General features: G+C 43.1%; 1 protein-coding gene across 2 annotated transcripts in view; it reads left to right on the forward strand.

Moving 5' to 3' along the window:
• CORO1C (coronin 1C) overlaps positions 1-20931 on the forward strand; it is a 63044-nt gene that overhangs the window by 14209 nt on the left and 27904 nt on the right. For both annotated transcript variants that reach the window (XM_040351890.1, XM_040351889.1), the window contains one exon: positions 6453-6652. In XM_040351890.1, coding sequence (XP_040207824.1) covers positions 6458-6652 — 195 coding nt within the window. In that variant the 5' untranslated portion in view covers positions 6453-6457. The remainder of the gene's footprint in view (positions 1-6452; positions 6653-20931) is intronic.

Here is a 20931-nt window from a genome sequence, read left to right on the forward strand (position 1 = left end):
GAAGAGCCGAGTCCTACTCTGGCTATTTCCGGAACGCGTGGCGCGCCATAGCCGGACGTCAATCATGTTCCCCTCTTCATAGGAACGCCTACTCCCCGCGGGAGTCTGAAACGAAACTGAAGGATTAAACGGTAAGTACAGCGCAAAAAAAAAAAGGCATACTCTAGCTGACGCTAGTATGCTGGATGGGATGGTACATAGTTGTTTTTTTAGGGTGAACCTCCGCTTTAAAATAATGTAAGCCTAATCTCATATCTACCTTTTGAAAATTCTAATGAGGTTTCTTTCGATGCACCAGTTTATCTTTCATGATACATATTCATACACTGAGTTAATGCTCACAGATTTTATATATTCCTAGAGTATAATTTCCTGGTTGTTCCATGTCCAGGGTGCCACATACAGCCTGTCATACAAGTGAATGGCTGTATGTGGCCATACTTTTGTAAATGTTGATGTATCTTTGCATCAACATTTCCCTGCACATCCGCATTTCTCCAATGCCGTGGGCAGTTCACCTAAAACTGATCTTTTAGACCCCTTTAACATGGAGCGGAATCCGCCTGCATAGCGGATGACAGGTCTGCATCTGCTCTGCTATGTAGAGTGAACACGCACAACCCACTCTTCTATGGGGCGGTCAGATGAAAACTGAATGCATGTCTGATTCCATCCAATTGTCATCTGATCTGCTGGACAGATGGCGAACATATCACCATACATCTGTTTTTAGTGGACTTTATCGGATCTGCTGACATCCGCCGCCCCATAGAGAACAATGGGTGGTCTGGTTGGGTTTGCCTGAAAAACTGACAGGTGGACCTGATCGTCCCACTGATGTGAAAGGGGCCTTAAGCTGATGTTCCTAAGAGGCTTCTTCGGAAAGATGTGCTCAATTCCCCAAGCCTTTACACCTGGCAGAATAATCTGGCAGCCCCCACTCTTCTGTTTTCTCCACTTAAACAGAAATCCTGGGAACAGTCAGGAGGCGCATTTGGTAGTAGAATTGGGACTAGGCTTACCAGACTGCAATTTTTTTTTTCTACTTGCATCACAAAAAGCTACAAAGGCCACTAGACTTAACCTGTAACTGAAATATCCATTTATGTTGGACTGATTCTGTTAAGAATTTTAGTCCAAAATGCATTAAAATTTGATTTGTTTCCATGCCTGCTTTCCTGGGTTTTCTAAATACTGTGTATATGTAAAATTTTGAGGCTGACAACTTGCCTTTACTGAAAATATGCATAGATCACGTATTTCTAGGCCAAACCAGATGGATTGCCTTATATTTCACAATACACACATTCTCTCACTTTTATGTGCACAGACATTTTCTACTGCTCCTTCCTGCAGACAGATGCATTGGGTGTTAATCTGGACACATTGAGTCTGTTTTACAAAAAAAAAACGAATTGTGTAAAAGATTCACTTTAGCTATCCAATCATGTGAAAAGAAAATTCCTGTTTTCACCTTCACGATTGGATAATTGAAGTGAATCTCTTTATTTGTCTGAACATTTTCAGATTGGTAAATGATCCATATGGTGTCAGAGTTCATGCTGGTGCAAGCGCTTAATGGGGGCTCTTTGTGGACATTTCCGTGCCTACTGAGCACCTCCTAAACACTTGTTGGAAGACTGAACGGAGCCCAATGGTTCTTTCATATACCTGTGTTTTAGTAAGGTTTGCCTGAATGGTGCATAAAGCTTTGTCCGGCATTTTAGCAGTATATTCACAAAGAGCATTTAGTATGGGAGAAAATAGAGGGAACACAGGCACTTTTCTGTGAGAATGAAAATGGCAGCAGTGCTTTGTCATATGAATTCAAGGATATATAGGGTAAATATTTACTGCTGTATCAGTAAAGTCATAAGTACAAGTCACTGAGCAGTCCACTATACATTTCTAGGCATTGAACTTGCATGCAGACTTTGTTGCACCATTAAAGAAGTAGTATGGGTTTAAAAGTCTATATTCACCTCTATGCTTCAGTATTATGATGCTGCAACTGTCCCATGTAATCTTTAAGACCTGAATTTGCTGATTGCTCAGTTTTTGGTCTGCTTTGAGTGGAGATCAGTGACTGTTGGTCATCCCTCTCCGCTCCTCCAGCACTCACTGGAGCGCTGGGCTGGGGAGAGGATTGGCACAGCTGACTTTGGCTCTCAATCACACACTGAAAGGCAGAGCCAGCTGGGTGGGTCCAGACAATATTGTTGGGATCTTTCCAGAGCCTGGAGCAGTTCTACTTGGACAGCTCATCATAGTGGGCAATAATTCGTTATCATCTGACTGTCACAGGAGTGCAAAAGTAAGTGCACCCTGGTGACCTACAAGAGAAGTATGGCCAAAAAAAAGCTTTGGTAATTCCCTTTTTTTTTTTTTACTTTAATTCTATGTCAAAATTTTTGATCTGGTAAATACTTATCTACATTTGGTTGTTCAGTCTCTAACTTTTCCTTCCAATAGTATGATTGGAGAATTTGGACAGCTGGATCTAGATGACTGACTCAATCTGTAGTGTTTTACTGTGTTGCATACTGTGTAATGTTCCATACCTAAAACAGCGGAAGCATACGGTTACATACTTTCAGTATCTTGTTTATCCCATAGCTTTACAGCATCTTTAGTCACTTCCCTATCTATAGTTCATTTCCTCCACTGTTTCCAAGAGGAAGCTTATGAAGAGATTGGTATGACTTTCGTGCATTTTAACACTTTTTCTATTCCATTTCAGTTTCTAAATCATTTAACAGATCTGAAAAATGAGAACAGAGCAGTAGTTCTAGAGAAGACCCTCTAAAAGCAGGACACATTTACTGCTGCATTATAATGCTTGCCTTAGAGCAACCTTTCTCAACCTTTCTCAATACAGAGGAACCATTGAAATAACTTTCTGGTCTCGGGGAACCCCTGCTAAAAATTACCATATCTATAACTCGTGATACATTGCTGTGATGGTCAGTAGGAAGAATGCTCCTTATACATGTGGTCACTGGGAAGAATTATCTCTTGCAGACAGCTAAATGATCAATGGTGTCAGTGGGAACTTGTATGAGGGACAGAATTTGCTCATCGCTCAAGGAACCCCTAGCAACCCCTGGAGAAATTCTAGGCTTCCATGAAACCCTGCCTTAGAAATATAGTGTAATGGCTGTCAGCGTGAATGAACTTACCAATGTTTCAATAAATTAGCTGTTAAAAAAAATAAAAAATCATACTTGCCTAGATGGCTCAGCACTGATCCCAGCTGCAGATGTCCCCTGCCACCACCGAGAACTGAGCGATCAAAGACCACTGATTGCCCGACCCTTGGTTTTCAGCCTGCAGAGAGCCAGTGGTTGTTGAACACCAGCTCTCTGATCTGCCCCTCCAGCTCTCACTGGAGTGCTGTGGACTGGGCATGAGCAGTTGGTTTAGGCTCTTGGGTCTCAGGCTGAGCCAGCTGCTGTTCCAGGAATGTGGGTGGATCTTCACTATATGGTCGCAATCTTTTTAGAGCCTGGAGTGGGTCTGCGACGTCAACCCACAGCTAGCTGATACGAGTCACCGGAGTACAGAATGAACTGCAGTCTATCTTTAAAAGTATAGTCTAACTTTGGCTATACCTCTCCATTTTACAACTAGTACACACATACAAAACAATGGGTGGCTGTGGAGCAGGCAAACACCAACATCCCTTCAACCTCCATACTCTGGTGCCTTGACAATATCCCCTTTTTCATCAAGTCTCGCCCACCATTTGCTTCAACTGTGCTGTATGTTTCAATTCCTCTCACCAACCCCCTCTCTTCCCAGTATTGGAGAACCTGACCTTCCCTCCAGGTACTGATGACCCGCGCTTCCAGGACATGGTTGTGGTTGGCAACACTTTTTGACTAATGTTTGCCTGCAATCGGTTCATTTTACACTTGCTAGACTATGCAAGATGGGCATACGAGAGGATGCCGACTGCCCTGATGCTCTAGAGATCATGGAGATCTTATTCACTTACTATGGCTTTGCGCAAAACTGCATCTCTATTGGAAGGGAGTTGTTACGACCATTAATAAGGTATTTCAAGTCAACATTCCACTAGACCCCAAACAGTGTATTCTAGGCATACAAGATGACCTTCCAATTGAAGACAATCCTAAGCAGGCTATCATGAGGGCTCTTTTCCAAGTCCACAAACTAATACTCAGAGTCTGGAAGGTGACCAAGCCTACCACCCTGAAAGAGTGGGTAACCCAAATGGGTACTACTACATTGAGACTTGAAAAATACATTTTCCCGCACCATGGCCGCCCAAGAAAATTTGACTTGGTGTGGTCCCCTTGGCTGAATACGCCTGGCCCCAGTTGATCATATTCTGGACAGAATTCTCCTCTAACTACCACTGCAGAGAAATATGGGGGGTAGCAACGGAGTCAAGGAGAGGATTAATGAGATATATATTTTGGGATTGGAGTGATGGAGGACAGAAGAGATAAACTGATGCCATGTGAAGAGATGGCGATTCTGTACAATGTACATAAGATTTAGACTGTAACCTAAACTTTGTTTACTTCTATGTGTAGTTGTATCAATAAAAACCTTTCTGATTTTAAGTTGACCTGCAATAGAACGATTGACAGCAGATCCTTGCCTGGGAATTTGGAGAAACTGAAACTTATTTTTTTTTATGGTCCTTTCCCCTGCATACAGTTTTGTTAGGCCACTCAGTATTTTAAATTTAAAATTTCAATAATGGGAATCTTAAAGCAGAACTTTACCCATGATAAAAGATAATGTTCTTTAGCATGGAACATACATTCCACATGAGTAATTATTCTACTATTAGTGTGTGCTTTAAATTGCCTCCAGCAATGTTCTTGTTTGTGCTTGCCAGAAGCTGCCATTTTACTGAAGCCCAGAGCTCCTGAGCAACAGTAAAACACAAAGCTGAACTAAAACCATTGATTTAACTTTTTCAAAAAAGTGGTTTATGTTCCTGGAGTTCTGGGATTGCTAACTGTCACATTTGCTTGTGTACTCAACCAAACTGTCACACCTTCAAATGGCTGGTGTCATAACTGATCATGTGCAGCACCATGGCAGTTGCTGATCAAACAGAAGCAGCTTCCTTGGCTGTAAAGGATGAGGGTTGTTCAGGTTGTCAGCAGATCAGCCTCTACAAACTCAGCAGTGCAAAATGGAGAGCATCTGAGCATGTGCAGAGCAGGGTGAGACAGGGTGGTGCTGGATTTTAAACAGACAGTTTTTTTTTTTTTTTTGTACCTGCAAAAGGAGCTAGCAGGACTTAATTTTCTGACTAAAGTTGCACTTTAAACTGTCCACCTTCAACTTCCCTGTTTTTGTATCCTTGCTTTGCTATTTAATGTCTACCTATCTCCCTAATCCCTTCTTCCTCCCAAAAAATCCTAAAAACCTTTTGTATTGGAAAACGCAATCTTCCAGACATACTACATGAACAACCCTATAAATGGTGGCAAGAATGACTAAGGCGTTATCGGATTAATCAAGAGCACTTACATTTTCATGTAACCACATATCTGTTGCACTATATTCTTCTCCATTGTCTGGCACTCTGCACGATTCTTTCATCTGGACAATGTCATGTATCCAATGTTTTTTTTAGAAATTAAAAAATCATGATCCGGCAAACATGAAATGCAGGCATCTGAATGCCTGTATTGTCAAATTATGCCTCAAAACCCACGGCACACAATTATGCCAATACCTATTTTGTTAAAGTGGTTATATACCTGACATGAAATAGGAACAAAGCGTATCCCTCTATAGTGTGTACTGGTCTCAATTGGGAGCATTACATGCCATTTCTGTATGCTGCTTTATTCCTTTATCGGCATGAATCGCGTCTGACAAGTTTTCCTGACACCAAGAGAAAAATGGTGACTGGAGGGACCTCCAACTGATTGACAGCTTCATCTCTGTTCCTGTGAGCTTTGTGGAGGGGGTGTGTCCCTTCCCTCCAATCAGCTCTGAGCTCTTCTCACTGAGCTCTGCAGAGTGTAACTTCAGCAAAGGAGGTAGCAAACCAAAGCTCGACTGCTAAATTGATTTTGGGATTTGTGTAAGAGCCTCCTGGGGTTCAGCGACCCCAGAGCTTGCTAAAAGGTATGTTGCAGCACATGCAGCTATCTGAAGGTGCTTTTAGTAGTATAAGGCTCTTGTTTTCAACAACTAGTGGAAACGAGTTCCCACAGTGAAAACTCAGCAATGTACACTAACCTCTTCAACTATATAATCAGAGCCGTCCTTTGTCATATGTGGGATGTTTGGCACATAACCGAGCAGAAATCCACATGCATAAGGAACATTTTATGCCTTTCATTGACTTTAAGGGAATTGTTTGTAAATCAATCTAAAATTAACAGCCAATGGTTTTGTTCAGTTGTGTAGTACCGTGAATTGTTTCTCAAGGTATTGTTTCATTTCTTTTTCAGAAACTATGAGGCGTGTGGTGCGACAAAGCAAATTCCGGCATGTCTTCGGACAGGCGTTGAAGAATGACCAGTGCTATGATGACATCAGAGTCTCCCGTGTTACTTGGGATAGCTCTTTCTGTGCTGTAAATCCTAAATTTGTTGCCATAATAATTGAAGCCAGTGGTGGGGGAGCCTTCTTGGTATTACCATTACAGAAGGTAAGTTGACATAAGCTGGTTAAAGTAGACCTGTCAAAGGAAATGCATGCTTGCCATTTGAGAAACTTATTCAGAACAGACGAGCAAACAGGTTATGATGTAGAATAGTCAGAAATTCTTATCTGAATACTTGGGACAGAGGCTTGGAGTACTGCAAAAATCTACATTAAAAAAAAGTAGCATTTCAGAATAGTTTCCTTGTTTTTTTTCTTGACAGTTTTCTTCTTTTTTTTTTTTTGATCTTATTGCGCTAGACATAAAAACCTGCAATTACTCTTGCTGTGGAAATGTGTTTTATGAGCCCTTTATTCTGTTATCCACTGAAAGTAGTATAATTATGTGGTACTTTCATATTTTTTTTTCTTTTACTTGTAAGAATATTATGGTTCATTATCTCACCGCTCTAATGGATTACTCATGTAATAAATATCTAACCCTTTAAAGCACCATGCTTTTTAAGACCTATTTTGCTTCAACTATGCCCTGCCTATGCAGGGAAGTAGCCCAACAAGTATTTGACTCTAGTAGGAATTTCCTCTTTTGTTTTTTTTTGCTCCAGGGTAGAAGGCAACATCGCTGACATTACTTCACAATCCTATGTCTTTATGCTCACTATTGCATTGCACCATACTGGAAACCATTTAATTACTTTAGTATGAGTGTGAAGAATAACTAAAGCTCTAACATGGCGCAAAGATTATCTATATCACACTCCTAAGCTAAAAAATGCAAATTTATCTTTAGTTCATGGACGGACACAGCAGCAATCTTGACAAAGTGGGTATTGGCCTTCAACCAGGAGTGGACTAGGCAGAAAACTTGTTAGAAAGTGTCAATTGCATCAAACACTGTACCGTACCGCCCAGGGCGGTCCCTCCTAGGTACAACCCCTCTCCCTGCATCTCGCAGCCTAGTTTTTTTTTCTGCCTAGCATAGAAGGACATGGCTCCCTTCGGGTCCAGATCCTTGCAGTCTCCCCAGTTTCGGCTATCGAGCGTGTGCCGACCTTGGCTATGCACTGGGTCGTCCACGACATGCCCCGTCACTCCAGGGCTGGCCGGTGAGCTACACACTCCAGGGCAATGCATATGACCGGTCTCTATGTCCGAGTCACAGCGTGCCGGGCCGACAGTCACCTCCGTAACCGTGCGGAAGATGGCCTGTCTGGGATACTTCCAGCGTAATCCACGCAGGACGGGTAAGTAGCAGTCCCCTGCTCCGACAGGAGGACAAAGCTGGGCATTCCAGGGGAGGTCGAGTAGGGGTAGGTAGTAGGGTAAACCTATTGCACTAGCTACAATAATAATTTATTCTGGCCACTGGAATAAACGTGCATGCTAAAAATCCTTGTCCCCAGTTTTATCACTGTTGCGTTAATGAGCCACATGCAGGGTCCTTAATGCGTTTGAAACCCCCTTTATGCCTGCAGCATACCCAAAGTTTCACTTAGTGTATCAAAATTTGAAATCCTATTTTCCATTTTGTATTTCCGTAGTTTCTAGCCTGCTCCTATTAATCTGAATGATCTTGAAGTTTGGAAACCTAATTTGAGAAGATCCCCACACATTTACTATTTCACAATGACTTGTAGGTAGGCACTGCTGTCACGTAATTCAGAGCTTGCCTTCTGAACTGAAGCGGGACAGAGGTGTTTCAGAGGGTGAAGTCTGTACAGGAGTCTCAGCTTGTAGGCAGCAAGGTACCATGGGATATGTAGATCTTAAGCCCCATACACACTATCAGTTTTCCTGCAGGTTTTTCTCTTCAGGTTTACCAAAACCATGTAGTGCAAGGGCCTGCCTGATTGCATACGAATTGAAAGTCTTAAATGGGTTGTAAAGGAAAAATGTTTTTTCCCTTAATAGCTTCCTTTACCTTAGTGCAATCCTCCTTCACTTACCTCCTCTTTCAATTTTGCTTTTAAATGTCCTTATTTCTTCTGAGAAATCCTCACTTCCTGTTCTTTTGTCTGTAACTCCACACAGTAATTTTAGCAAGGCTTTCTCCCTGGTGTGGAGAAGCCTCTTGAGGGGGCGAGCAGGAGTGTCAGGACGCCCACTAACACACAGCTCCTTTCTCTATCTGCAAAGTAGAGAGTGTCCTGAGTTGCCTGCTCGCCCCCTCAAGAGGCTTTCTCCACACCAGGGAGAAAGCTTTGCATTACTGTGTGGAGTTACAGACAGAAGAACAGGAAGTGAGGATTTCTCAGAAGAAATAAGGACATTTTAAAAGCAAAATGGAAGGATGAGGTAAGTGAAGGAGGACTGCACTAGGGTAAAGGAAGCTATTTAGGGAAAAAAATGTTTTTCTTTACAACCCCTTTAAGGTTTGACCTCGTATTAGATGGTTTTGGTAAACCTGAAGAGAAAAACCTGCAGGAAAACTGATAGTGTGTATGGGGCTTAAGAGATTGAAAGTAAGCAGCAGAGGAGGAGCTGCTAAGCATTCAGGGAATCCCAGGAGGTTATGGAAAGAGATGGCCAGCAGACAGGCAGAACTCGCAACATGAAAAGATTTTTCAAGTAGGCTTATATTGGTTAATAACGCTTCCAGACCACCCACCGTGTATATACGTCACTACTTTGATTTTATATACTGTTATGACAGCAGGTAGCTGCTATAACCCCAGTATATTGTTACACGGTGAGCGATTCTGTTTCGCATAAGTGGTCCCAGGGACGAATTCGCCATGAGATTACTTTTATAGGAGGCAGGAGAGGTGCCCCCTCTCGCTGCTTACCAGCGAGATTAGCAGTGGGGGAAACAATCCCATCTGATGTACTGGTGGGCAGGAAGTCGAGTGAGGGCAGACTTCACTTCCGCCCTTCGGCCTTAAAGGGCCCTTTTATTTATACATTTAAAAAATAAATACTACTTTTTATTAATGCTCTTGTAAATGTGAGATCTGAGGTGTTTTTTGACCCCAGAGCTCACATTAAAAAGGCCCTATTTTGCTTCTTTCTATTACAAGGGCTGTTTACATTCCTTGTAATAGGGAAAGTTATCAAAAACATATATGAACAGTGTTCAAGCCACACGTAAGGTATTTGTAGAGAATGGAGAGATGATGGACAGCCGCACTCAAAAGAACTTCAAAAAAGTTGTCTTAAACAAAACACAGCCACAGAGGAGGACAGACGACATGTTTTGCACTGTATTAGTGCTTAGTCATGGCTGAGGTATTGCTGCGATCGTTGTGAGCGAGAGCAAGAACTCCTTTGTAACTCTAAACGGGTAACCTGTACAAAATATTAACCGTTGCCTATGGATATTTTTAAGTACAGTACTTTGTCGCCATTCCACGTGCGCAATTTTAAAACAGGACATGTTGGGTATAAAATTACCCGGTTTAACATCTTTTACATTATACATAAAAATTTGGTTAACTTTTTTTTTTTTTTTTTTTTTTGTACTTTTTTTTTTTTTTCATTAAGAAGGTGGTATATTTTTAAAACAAAATTGCATTGGTAAGACCGCTGCGCAAATACGCTATGTCAAAGTATTGCAACAATCTCCATTCTATTCTCCAAGGTCTCTGCTAAAAAACAAAATACTGATTTTATCTTGTAAACACCAGAAATAGGTTTGGTCCTTTAAAGTGGATGTAAACACGCTTAATGAAATTTGAGCTGGGCGCATATATCTACAGTATTTTGTTATCTCTCTTCAATGAGCCAAGTCCTTTGGCTGTCTCCTGAACTGTTCCTCTGTTATCGGCCTGATAACTCCTGACAAATTCTGACACTTTAGACAAAAGCGGCCTGAAATTTCCATTAGGGGAGGTTGCTATAAATTGGCAGGGAGCTGGCCCTATTACAAAACACCTCAGAGTCTGCCTATCATGAGAGGGGTTGTGTGCTTTCCCCCAATCAGCAATTTTAGCTGACTTTGCTGTATGCCCAGACCTCAAATGCTGTGTTAACCAGGAAGAGAAAATCTAACACAATCTCAACTTTCTGAACAGTACCTGTGAAGACAGCAGATATACATATAAAACCTATGTAGGGAGATTTGGTTAATTCCAGTGTATCTGAGACTGTCCATTTGAATGCAGGGTTTACATCCACTTTTTAAGTGGTTAAAAGGAAAAAAGCTAACTTTTTTTTTTTTAGTACACAGACTTGGACTAGCTAAGACCTAGCTGCATATTTCTATGCCTCTGGTAGATTTCTGCTGCATACTCCTTCTTGGAGGCCATTTGGCTGCAGGCATGTAGAGGCAAGGGTGTTCAGAGACAAAAAAAAAACACTGCGAGTGTGTTCAGGCACAGCAGCGTTTTGGCAGAAAAACTTCTGCGTCTAAACATGCTTAAAGCGGAACTTTACCCATAACTTAATAAATATTTTTTTTTTTATAGCAAGGATTGTACATTCTGCATTAATTATGCTACCAAAATGAGTGTGTGCTATAAGTTGCCTCCCAGCATTGCTCATTTTTCTTTTTGCTGGAGGCTGCAGTTATGCTGAAGTTTAGAGCCCCTGAACAGCAGTAAATCACAAACTGGAACTAAACCCAACAATTTTAATGGTTTCAAAAAAGTAAAATTTCCTGGAACATTTGCTTATGTCCTTAACCAAACAGTCAAACTATCAAATGGCAGTTGCAGATCAAACAGAAGCACCTTCCTTGGCAGTAAAGGATAGAAAGTTTAATTCAGCTTTAAGGCTGGAGTCAGGAGATTGGCCTCTACAAACTTGGCAGTGCTTAAAAATGGAGCACAGCTGAGCATGTGCAGAGCAGGGTGAAGGCAGTGTATTACTGGATTTTTCACAGTATAGGCACTTATTTGTAATGTTTTTCATAGCTACTCCTGCAAAAGGGGCCAGCCAGAAGTGATCTAGCAGAACTTATCTTTCTGACAAACTCCACTGTAAAGCGGAGGTCCGCTGATTGTTTTATTTTTTGTTAGCTACAAATACTGCAGCTGCTGACTTTTTAAAATAAGAACACTTACCATTCCAGGGAGCCCGCGATGTCGGCACCCAAAGCGGATCTATCACTCAGGTGTTGCCACAGCCATCTTCGGTAAGGGAATCGGGAAGTGAAGCCTTGTGGCTTCACTTCCTGGTTCCCTAGTGTGCAGCTTTGGGACCCCACTGGTCCCTGCTGTCTTCTGGGACCCATGTGTCTCCCAGAAGACATCAGGGGGTGGACAGAGTAGGTGGCGGAAGGGGTGTGATACCTGCGGGTGGCTCGGGTATCAATGCCCGGAAGTTTCGAGCAGATTACCTGTATTGGGTATCTGCTCACCCCTGAAAGGTGCCAAATGTGATTCCGGAGGGGGGGGAGGAACGGGGAAAAGCGGAAGTTCCATTTTTGTTTGCTTGGCGTGTCAAGCATTTGAGTGCTCATTCATTTCAGTGGGCAGAATAAATTTATATTCGGCCCAATAAAATGAATGAACACTCAAGCGGCTGACACGTGTAAATTGATCTAAATGCGTTTGCAAAAATGTGATACAATAGCCCAGTGTACATGGAGCCTAACTGTACAAGCACAATGACAGGAGCTAGTTTCCTTCTCCACGTTCCGATATTGTGGGGTGTGCAAGGCGGTGGATTACCTCGCGTTATGCTGAAAAGTACTGCGTGCGGTACGCCTCTGCAGTGCAGTAGTGTGTACCGGGTACATAGGAGACAAGGCATTTTGCTATGTCAGTGCTGTGGGACTGCACTGGAATAGCCACTCGATGCAGTCCCTGCCGCATGTGATATGAACATACCTTAAGGGTAGATTTACTAAAACTGGAGAGTGCAAAATATGATGCAGCTCTGCATGGTAGTTAATTGGCTTCTAACTTCAACTTGTTTTTTCAAAAAAACTGAAATCTGATTGGTTTCTTTGCAACCTCTGTGTTCAGCAACTCCTTCCACCCACTTCAAGGGCAAGAACTGCACTACCTACAGGTCATTCCCAGACTAGAGTATGCTTTTCACTCTACACCAGCCCCCAACCCCTTGCAGAAATATACAAATTGGAGTGCACAGCCCATTTTTGCTTTAGACCCAGATAGACTTTACATTGCTTGGACAAGGTGACTTTGATTTGAAGTTGATTATTGCAGTGGAAGTACAATTGTGTAATGTGTCTACTGCCGCTTTTTCTTGTTGACATGATGGGTGTGTTAACAAATGCCACATCCACATTTGTCATATACAGCATGATGGAATAGCAAAAACTTGCACCAGTTGGCACTCCTTTTTATTGATTTTATGATATGAAAGTCTTCTAATGATATCTGTGGATGTAAATCTAAATTTCAGTCTATTATATTGGCCCTTATTGTGAGAAACATGTACATTTGTATTCACTGTATTATGTAGAAAATTAGCATGTATAAGTAAACGATCATGCCTTTCTTGCCAATAAATATCTTTGTATTGTGAGAGTTGAAGGTTTTATGGTTTCTTTGGCTTCATGCTTCTGAAGACTTCACCTCCTTGTGTTGCTGAAATCTGTGTGTGAAAGAACTTTGAGGTCTTGTTAACCTTTTGTGTCCTCAGTCTATAGTATGGATTATAGATTTAATTTGTTCATCACCAATAGTAACACACGAGCAAACGTTGTTTTTTTTTTTTTTTTAATATCCCCTGTGGCCTATAAAATCGGGTTGGCGGAATTAAAAATTCAGCTTGCGTACTGATCCTTTAGGGGACTCTGACGAGCAAAAACTGTAGTCTAGCCCATGATAAGCCCTTCTAGCATGCCTCTTTTCAGGTCTGTAAGACCAATCTTTTATTAGCAATTTTTTCTTTAATTTCATTTTTCATACAGCCAAGACAGCTGATTGGAGGAAAGGCGCGCGCGCGCGCGCGCGCACACACACCCCCTCTCAATAGGTAGAGACTTTCAGAACTGTTCCTTGAATAGTTCAGCTTTCTGATAATATATTTATAGCAACCTCTTCAATACAAAACTCAGGCTGCTTTTATCACAATTGACAGAACTTGTCAGTTATCGGGCTGATAACAGAACGACGCAGAAGATGGCTACAGGACTCGGTGCTTTGAAGAGGGATAAAAAAAAACTACAGATATGTGGCCAGCTCAAATTTCATGAATCTGGTTTACATCCACTTTAAAGTAGACCTATAGGCAAAACTTTTTCCTTGTATAGAGTAAGGAGGGGTTATATCCCCTGTTGATTCATTTGTTGCAATCTGTACCCCATTGTGGGAGATTTACCTTCACTTCCCCATAGCCAAAACAGGAAGTGGGAGGAAATCCCTGCAAATTAAGGCAATCTCTTTTTGGACCGCCAGGTCACCAGAACTGGTGTCCCCATTGGAAGATTTCCTCTTACTATTCTGGTGACAACCCAAAATTTGTGATCCTTTACTTTTCAATAATGATGGTAATCAGGACAAATTGAGATTGTGAATCTCCCTAATGGGGACACAGACGGCAATAAAAACGGACGGGTGTTCTTATCCCTCTTCAATCGGTCCAAAACTAAAGAAAGGGTTTTGCCTTAAAGGAGTTAAGGAAACTTTTTTTTTTTGCTGAAATGACTGTTTACAGGGTATAGAGATATAATAGTTAACTGATTCCTTTTTAAAACTATTAAACATAGATAAAAATCAATCATATAATGTGCCTGCAGTTTCACTTTCGTTTTTAATCTAGTTTTATGTTTCTGTGAAGTAGACACACAGAACAAAAACAAACACAGGGCAGTGTTTGTTTTTAAAATGAATCTGACTGGTTCTGGGGGGTTTTAGACACAGTAATCACATCTCCTTGATCAGGGACCACAGAGAGAAGCTCCCATGAGTTTTTTCATAAGGAAACAGACAAGCAGGAAGTGTGGAGCTCAGAGAAGGATTACAGCAACTTCAAAGCAAAAATTAACAATGAGGACATGAAACCAGGATTGCAGTAAGGTAAAGGAAGCTATTTAGCTAAAAAAAAAGAAAAAAAAAATCCTTTAGTGACCCTTTAAGTTATACTTTAACCACTGTGAAAAAGGACCCAAACCCTGATCCCCCGGGGCGTTGGGCTCCAGACGGGGACTGAGGTACTGTGGTCCCGGGTGTTTGCTGATGTGTCTGTTTTTACTGCACAATCGGGGCCGCCATTTTGGCGGCGCCGGGCACCTTTATTGGAGATCGGTGGCCATTTTGGAAGGTGCTTTTGCCTTTAGTGGCTGTAAAATCGGTGCAAACTGCTTCAGCACACTCCTGAGGGACGGTACAGCACGGAGCAGCGCTCTGGGAGGCAGACAGCGGTACAGGCCTGGTCAGGTGGTGAGTCCTCTGGGGGGGGGGGTCCCCTGTTCTCTGCTGCGGCCGGGAGGGTGGCCTGTGGATCTGCCTTGCATTCCAAGGGTCGCAAAAGGGGGGTCAGCATGGCGTCTGAACTGGATGCTTCTCCCCCAGACATGCCAGAGTTAACCCTTAGTGCCCCTGTACCTGCGGCCTCTGTGGATGCAATGACGGCAGTCCTAGAGGTCCAGGATAGAAGCGGCGCGTGGCCAGAGGGGGTAAAAACGCCACCTCCCCCGCCTTCTTCTGGGGATGCCTCTGACACGGAATCGGGCCCAGCTATTGCTCCCGGCCCTGGTTCCGAGGATGCAGGCCTAGTCCACACGGACAGTGAGGGTGACTCTGCATCAGGGTCCATGGCATGATAGGGCGCTAGTGGGAGCTCTTTTCACTGTGGTGCGGTATACTCAGAAAATGGAGGATTCGACGGAGACATCAGATGTCTGTCCCTTTTGGGTCCTGCAAGCCGGCCTGCACTGCAAAAGTGTTTCCTTGTGTTCCTTATCTGGAAAAGTTTTTGTACAAGGAATGGGATCGGCCGCAAAAGTTTTTTTTCTGTTCCAAAATGCTTTGCGGTCCATTCTCCTCCTTTTGAGAAGGATTTCCTAAAAAATCCTGTCAGTGGACCCCCCCCATGTCCAGACTGAACAAAGCTACTACGTTACCTGTGGAGGGGGCTCCCGCTTTCAAGTACCCCGCAGATAGGAGAGCTGAGACTGTGGCTCGCTCCATGTTCACGGTGGTGGGGTTGGCGGTGAGACCAGTCTTGGCTGGGGCTTTAGTGTCAGACACTTACTGAACGGGTAAAGTTGTTGCTTCAGGAGTGGGAGGAGCCCCTCCGGACTGTGTGGCGCTGGCCGACCAGTTGGTGCAGGGCCAAAAATTTGTCTGCGAGTCAGTCCTGGATACGCTTCCCTTGCTCTCCAGGGCCTCGGCCTACGCGGTGGTGTTGCGCTGCCTTGTCTGGCTGAAGTGTTGGTCTGCGGACCAGTCTTCTAAGAAGGCCTTGTGGACTTGCCCTTTAATGGTGAAAGGCTTTTTGGGGCTTCTCTAGATGACACAAAAGATGCCACGGGAGGCAAGAGCACTCTGCTCCCACAATCTGGTAAAGGTAAGGAGCCTTGCCGTAGGCAGGGGCCCTCCTTTACCGCCCCCAATTGTTTTTTTTTCTTCCGCTCGGTGCTGCAGATAAACGTTCCCAAGGCGCCCGCTGAAGGGTAGAAATGCCCTTGGTTCCGCAAGCCCAACAAGCCTGTGGAAAAACCTGCTTCCGCATGAAGGTCTGCCCCCGCCCGTCTCTCATGTGGGGGGCCGGCTTAGCAAATTTAACGGCTCGGTGGATGTCTCTTCCTCGGGGTACAAGATGGAGTTTCTCTCTTGTCCACCAAACAGATTTTTTTCCTTCTAGCTTCCTCCGGGTCGTCGGGAGGCCCTGTTTGGGGCTGTTCAGGATCTGCTGGTCAGGGGGGTGATCGTGCCGGTTCCCTTACTGGAACTGATTCAGGGGTTTTACTCCTGGATCTCAAGGCCCTCAACTGTTTTTTGTCAAAGTGCAAAAGTTCAGGATGGAGTCGGTTCGCTCTGTAGTAGCGGCGCTCCATCTGGGGGATTTCCTGGCGTCCTTGGATATCAAGGACACGTACTTGCATATCCCCATATGCGCAAAGCACCAGAGATTTCTGCGCTTTGCGGTCGGGGAGGATCACTTTCAATTTGTGGCCCTCCCTTTTTTGGCCTGGCTTCGGCGCCAAGGGTTTTCACCAAAGTGCTCGCTCCGATTCTGGCCCTGCTGAGACAGCGCGGGATCGCTATTGTAGGATACCTGGACGACCTTCTCCTGGGAGCTTCTTCAAGCTCAGAGTTGGAGGAAGATGTGTCTATCATCGGCCGCCCCGATTTCTAAATATCGGCATCGGCCATAGAAAAACCCATATCGGTCGACCTCTAGAAAGCAGCCTTGCAGATGTTCAGTGTGCATGTATATTCCCCTGTTGTCACCTTCAGAAGCGTACCCTGAGCAATGATATGCAGCCACCACCAGACGTGGCTAAGGTTGGAGGAAATAAGTAGTACAAAGATGCAAAAAGTCAATCAGTACTTTTCAAAAGAAATTAAAATTTAGCCAAAAAAATCCATTTAGCGTTTACATCTACTTTAAAGTGGAGGTTCCCCTAAAAATAAAAACTTTTAACATTGCATTTATGAGAATAATGACAATTAGAATCGGCTGGTTATTTTAAAAAAATACGTCCGTACATACCGTTTCCTATATGTGTTCTCACCGCCGCTTCCGGGTATGATGGTCGGGGCTGGGCGTTCCTAATAGATTGACAGGCATCCGACCGACGCATACAGCGCGTCACGAGATGCCGAAAGAAGCCAAACGTCGGTGCGCAGGCGCCGTATAGAGCCGCACCGACGTTCGGCTTCTTTTGGCATCTCGTGACGCGCTGTATGCGTCGGTCGGATGCCTGTCAATCTATTAGGAACGCCCAGCCCCGACCATCATACCCGGAAGCGGCGGTGAGAACACATATAGGAAACGGTATGTACGGACGTATTTTTTTAAAATAACCAGCCGATTCTAATTGTCATTAATCTCATAAATGCAATGTTAAAAGTTTTTATTTTTAGGGGAACCTCCACTTTAACCTCTGATTTGCCTATGCAGGAACTTACTTTCTACCTGCCTCTACATTACATTGATTGGAGCTTAAGCAGGCAGCAACATTTTTATGGCAAACCTGAGCTGCATAGAGCAAAGGAAAGCTGCATAAATGTCACTGGAGTGGGCAGAGTCCATGTACACACCCAGCTGGGTTAATGCAAGTGTGTGTGTGCATGTACAAAGACACTACTGGTTATCATACAGGAACATGTCAGCAGTACTTTGAAATGTTTTTTTTTTTCTTTTTTTTAAAATGCTATTACCCTCCTGAGTTTTTTATTGCTCAGAGAAGGTTTTCTGGTATTTTTGGCTGCATTTTTTTTTTTTATGTGTTGAGAGGAGTTAATTTAGTAGGTGATGTATTGGGATGAAGTTGTTCTTGTGTTATTTTTATAGAGCAGGAAATTTGCTAACACAGGAAAAGTATATATGGATTTGCGTGCACAGCAAACTTTGTGGCGAACGTGGCTTGTTACAGCAGGAAAGCAGAATTGACTTTAGGGTCACTTCCTCATTCCTCTAATATATATGCTTTTACAATTTTTTGCACATTTGGCTTGTTTTTTTGTATAGGGATTTGTGCTTATATAGGCTTGTCAGGTTGGAGGGATTTGTGTGTGTGTGTGTGTGTGTGTGTGTGTGTGTGTGTGTGTGTGTGTTCATATGTGCTGAAAACCTTTAATTTTCATATTGTATCTGTTTATGGTAAGTTATGCATTGAACATGTCCCTGCTTTAATGCTGGCCTTCTGTAGGCGTCAGATTCTCCTAATATGCATTAGTGCTTATGGTGCACGTCCACAACCCATTCAGATTGTGTCTGCGGTATCTTATCAGTTAATTGCGAAAATATATATATTTCTTTGTGTGATGCATGGTTTTTATACCTCCCTGAAGTGCTTCATGATCTAAAAATGTGTAACCTGAATTCATTGAACTAGTAGAAAATGTCCCTGGTTTCTTGTATCTAGAGTAGGAGAGAAATGGTTAACTGAGCACGCTGCTGTGTCTCTGCCTACAAAGTACACACCCAGCTTTGTCATCACAGCACGGAGACCGTACAGCCAATGAGCATTGCAGTGCAGGGAACAGGGATTGTACGCCTGTCAGGGTTCAAATCATCCATGGCCTTATATGGTAAAATTTACTGTCTGGGCTCAGGGAGTGCTGATGTGTGGACCTGAGGGGAGGGAGGCAATAGGAATACTTAGACTGGATCCCTGAATGCTTGCTTGCACAGGGATATGATCACTTCTTCCTGTATTTCTCCTGGCTGTGTTAGGGTGTAGGAACATTAAACAGATTGTACATTATAGCTTTAGAAAGCTGCATTGCACAGGAGGAATGCTGGTGCTGATCGAGTCTTGCTAAACCTTTTAATATAGTGCTTATGTGTAATTCTAATTCCATGGGTGTTGACAGGTCTAAATAAAATTTCTTCATATATTTACAATTCCGATTGACTAGCACCTTGTTTTAAAGGAAATTTCATATTGCGTTTATACTATTTTTATTTAATTGTTTGTTTTAATGGGTATGGAATGGCAGCAAACAATACTAATAATCAGCTTTTCCTAAATTTCAATACATTCCCAGTTCCAAAAAAGTTTGGACGCTGTGTAATATCTACATAACCGTAAGCAATTCTCCATAATCATTTTTTTTAATTCACAATAGAAAATTAGAAACCTTTCAAATGTTTAAACTGAGAAAATGCACCATTTAAGAGAAACAAAATAAGATAGTTTTGAGATTGATGGCAGCTACATGTTGGTGTGTAGCAACTCTTTGAGGCTGCATTCACACCTCAGCATTTTGAACCGCAAGCAGATTTGATTTCAAAGCTCCCAGGTGTGAATGACAATTCGCAGAAGGCATATTTCAGATGTCATTCATTTGAATGGCACCCAAAATCCCAGTACAGTTCTGCAGCGCAATAAATTGCACTGCAATCGTGGCAAACCGCATCGCAGTAAGCTTATCGTAGTTCAGGAGCTACTTTTCAGTGACGCGGTTTGCCATGATTGTAGTGTGATTTATGCTGGCAGAACCACCCCACGACTTTAGGTGCCCTTCAAATGAATTGCTTCTCAAATGTGCCTTTAGTGATTTTCATCATTCGCACCTGGGCACTTTTGAAATCATGTACAGAATAGCATCAAATCTGCCCGCAATTTAAAACACTGGTGTGAATGCAGCCTGAACACCACTCTGTAAATGTCTGGAAACTGAGGAGACCAGATGCTGGAATGTTGTCCCATACTTGCCTGAGCATATGCTGCTCTAAAACCTGGATACATCTATCAGTATTCATTGTCTTTCCAGATGTGCAAGCTGCCCATTCTATTTGCACAAATGCACCCCCATACCATCAGAGATGCATGTTTCAAAACTGAGCGCTGGGTCCCCTCCTTTTTAAGTCCAGAGGACACATCACCCATGGTTGCCAAAAATGTAACATTTTGTTTTATCTGGCTATAGAACAGTTTTTCACTTCTTTACCTTGCATTTGTGGGTGGTATGGCAAACTGTGCAGATAAAGATTACAAAATGTGGGGTTGTATGTAAAAAAATAAATATTTTAAGTGTTGGCGGCAGCCTTGTGGATAATTCTCCTGACCCATTTAACTCTGAGAATTGCATGATTTTCCCCCAAATGTATGGAAATGTGCAAGGCTGAACCTGTCAGGAATTTTAGTCTTATAGAAGGGTAGGCAGCCTCTGCATTCCAGCTGTTGTGGTACCACAAGTCCCATAAGGCATTGCTACACTGACAGCAATAGGCACGACTCCCAGAAAGATCCTTGCACAAGGTTTCCAAGGACTGAGGTAGAAAAATATGTACATCATTGACTGTGTCAATGTGTGGGCATTCCTTAAGTCAGCTGTAAATCCCCTCCTTTTATCTTCTCTGATACCACTAATACCTTTTTTTAAATGGTAGCAAACCGCCAGAGAATAAGCCGACCCAAATATAAGCCTAGGCACCTAATTTGACCACAAACTGGGAAAACGTATCGACTCGAGTCAAAGCCTAGGGTGTCCATCTGCATGCCTCACTGTGTCCATGCATCTCTGTGCCCATGACTAGACTGACGTTTAACATGGGAGTCTATGGACGGGGTGCCCGGCTTTGAAAAATCGGTGCTCCGCAGCCGTAGGTCCCCCGGACAACAAACTTTGCACACTTGTAGAGGAAGAGTGGGGCTTCCAGAGGACCGGCCGGTACCAGGTCCCCAAAGTCCGGGACATCAGGCGCAAAAAGGTCACTCCTGTATAAGCTAAGGGGGGCATTTTCAGCACAAAATATACTAGAGTATATACAGTATCTCAAACTAAGGTCTCCAGC

The sequence above is a fragment of the Rana temporaria genome, chromosome 1 (genome assembly GCF_905171775.1).
Source record: "Rana temporaria chromosome 1, aRanTem1.1, whole genome shotgun sequence".
In the NCBI taxonomy this organism is placed as follows: domain Eukaryota; kingdom Metazoa; phylum Chordata; class Amphibia; order Anura; family Ranidae; genus Rana; species Rana temporaria.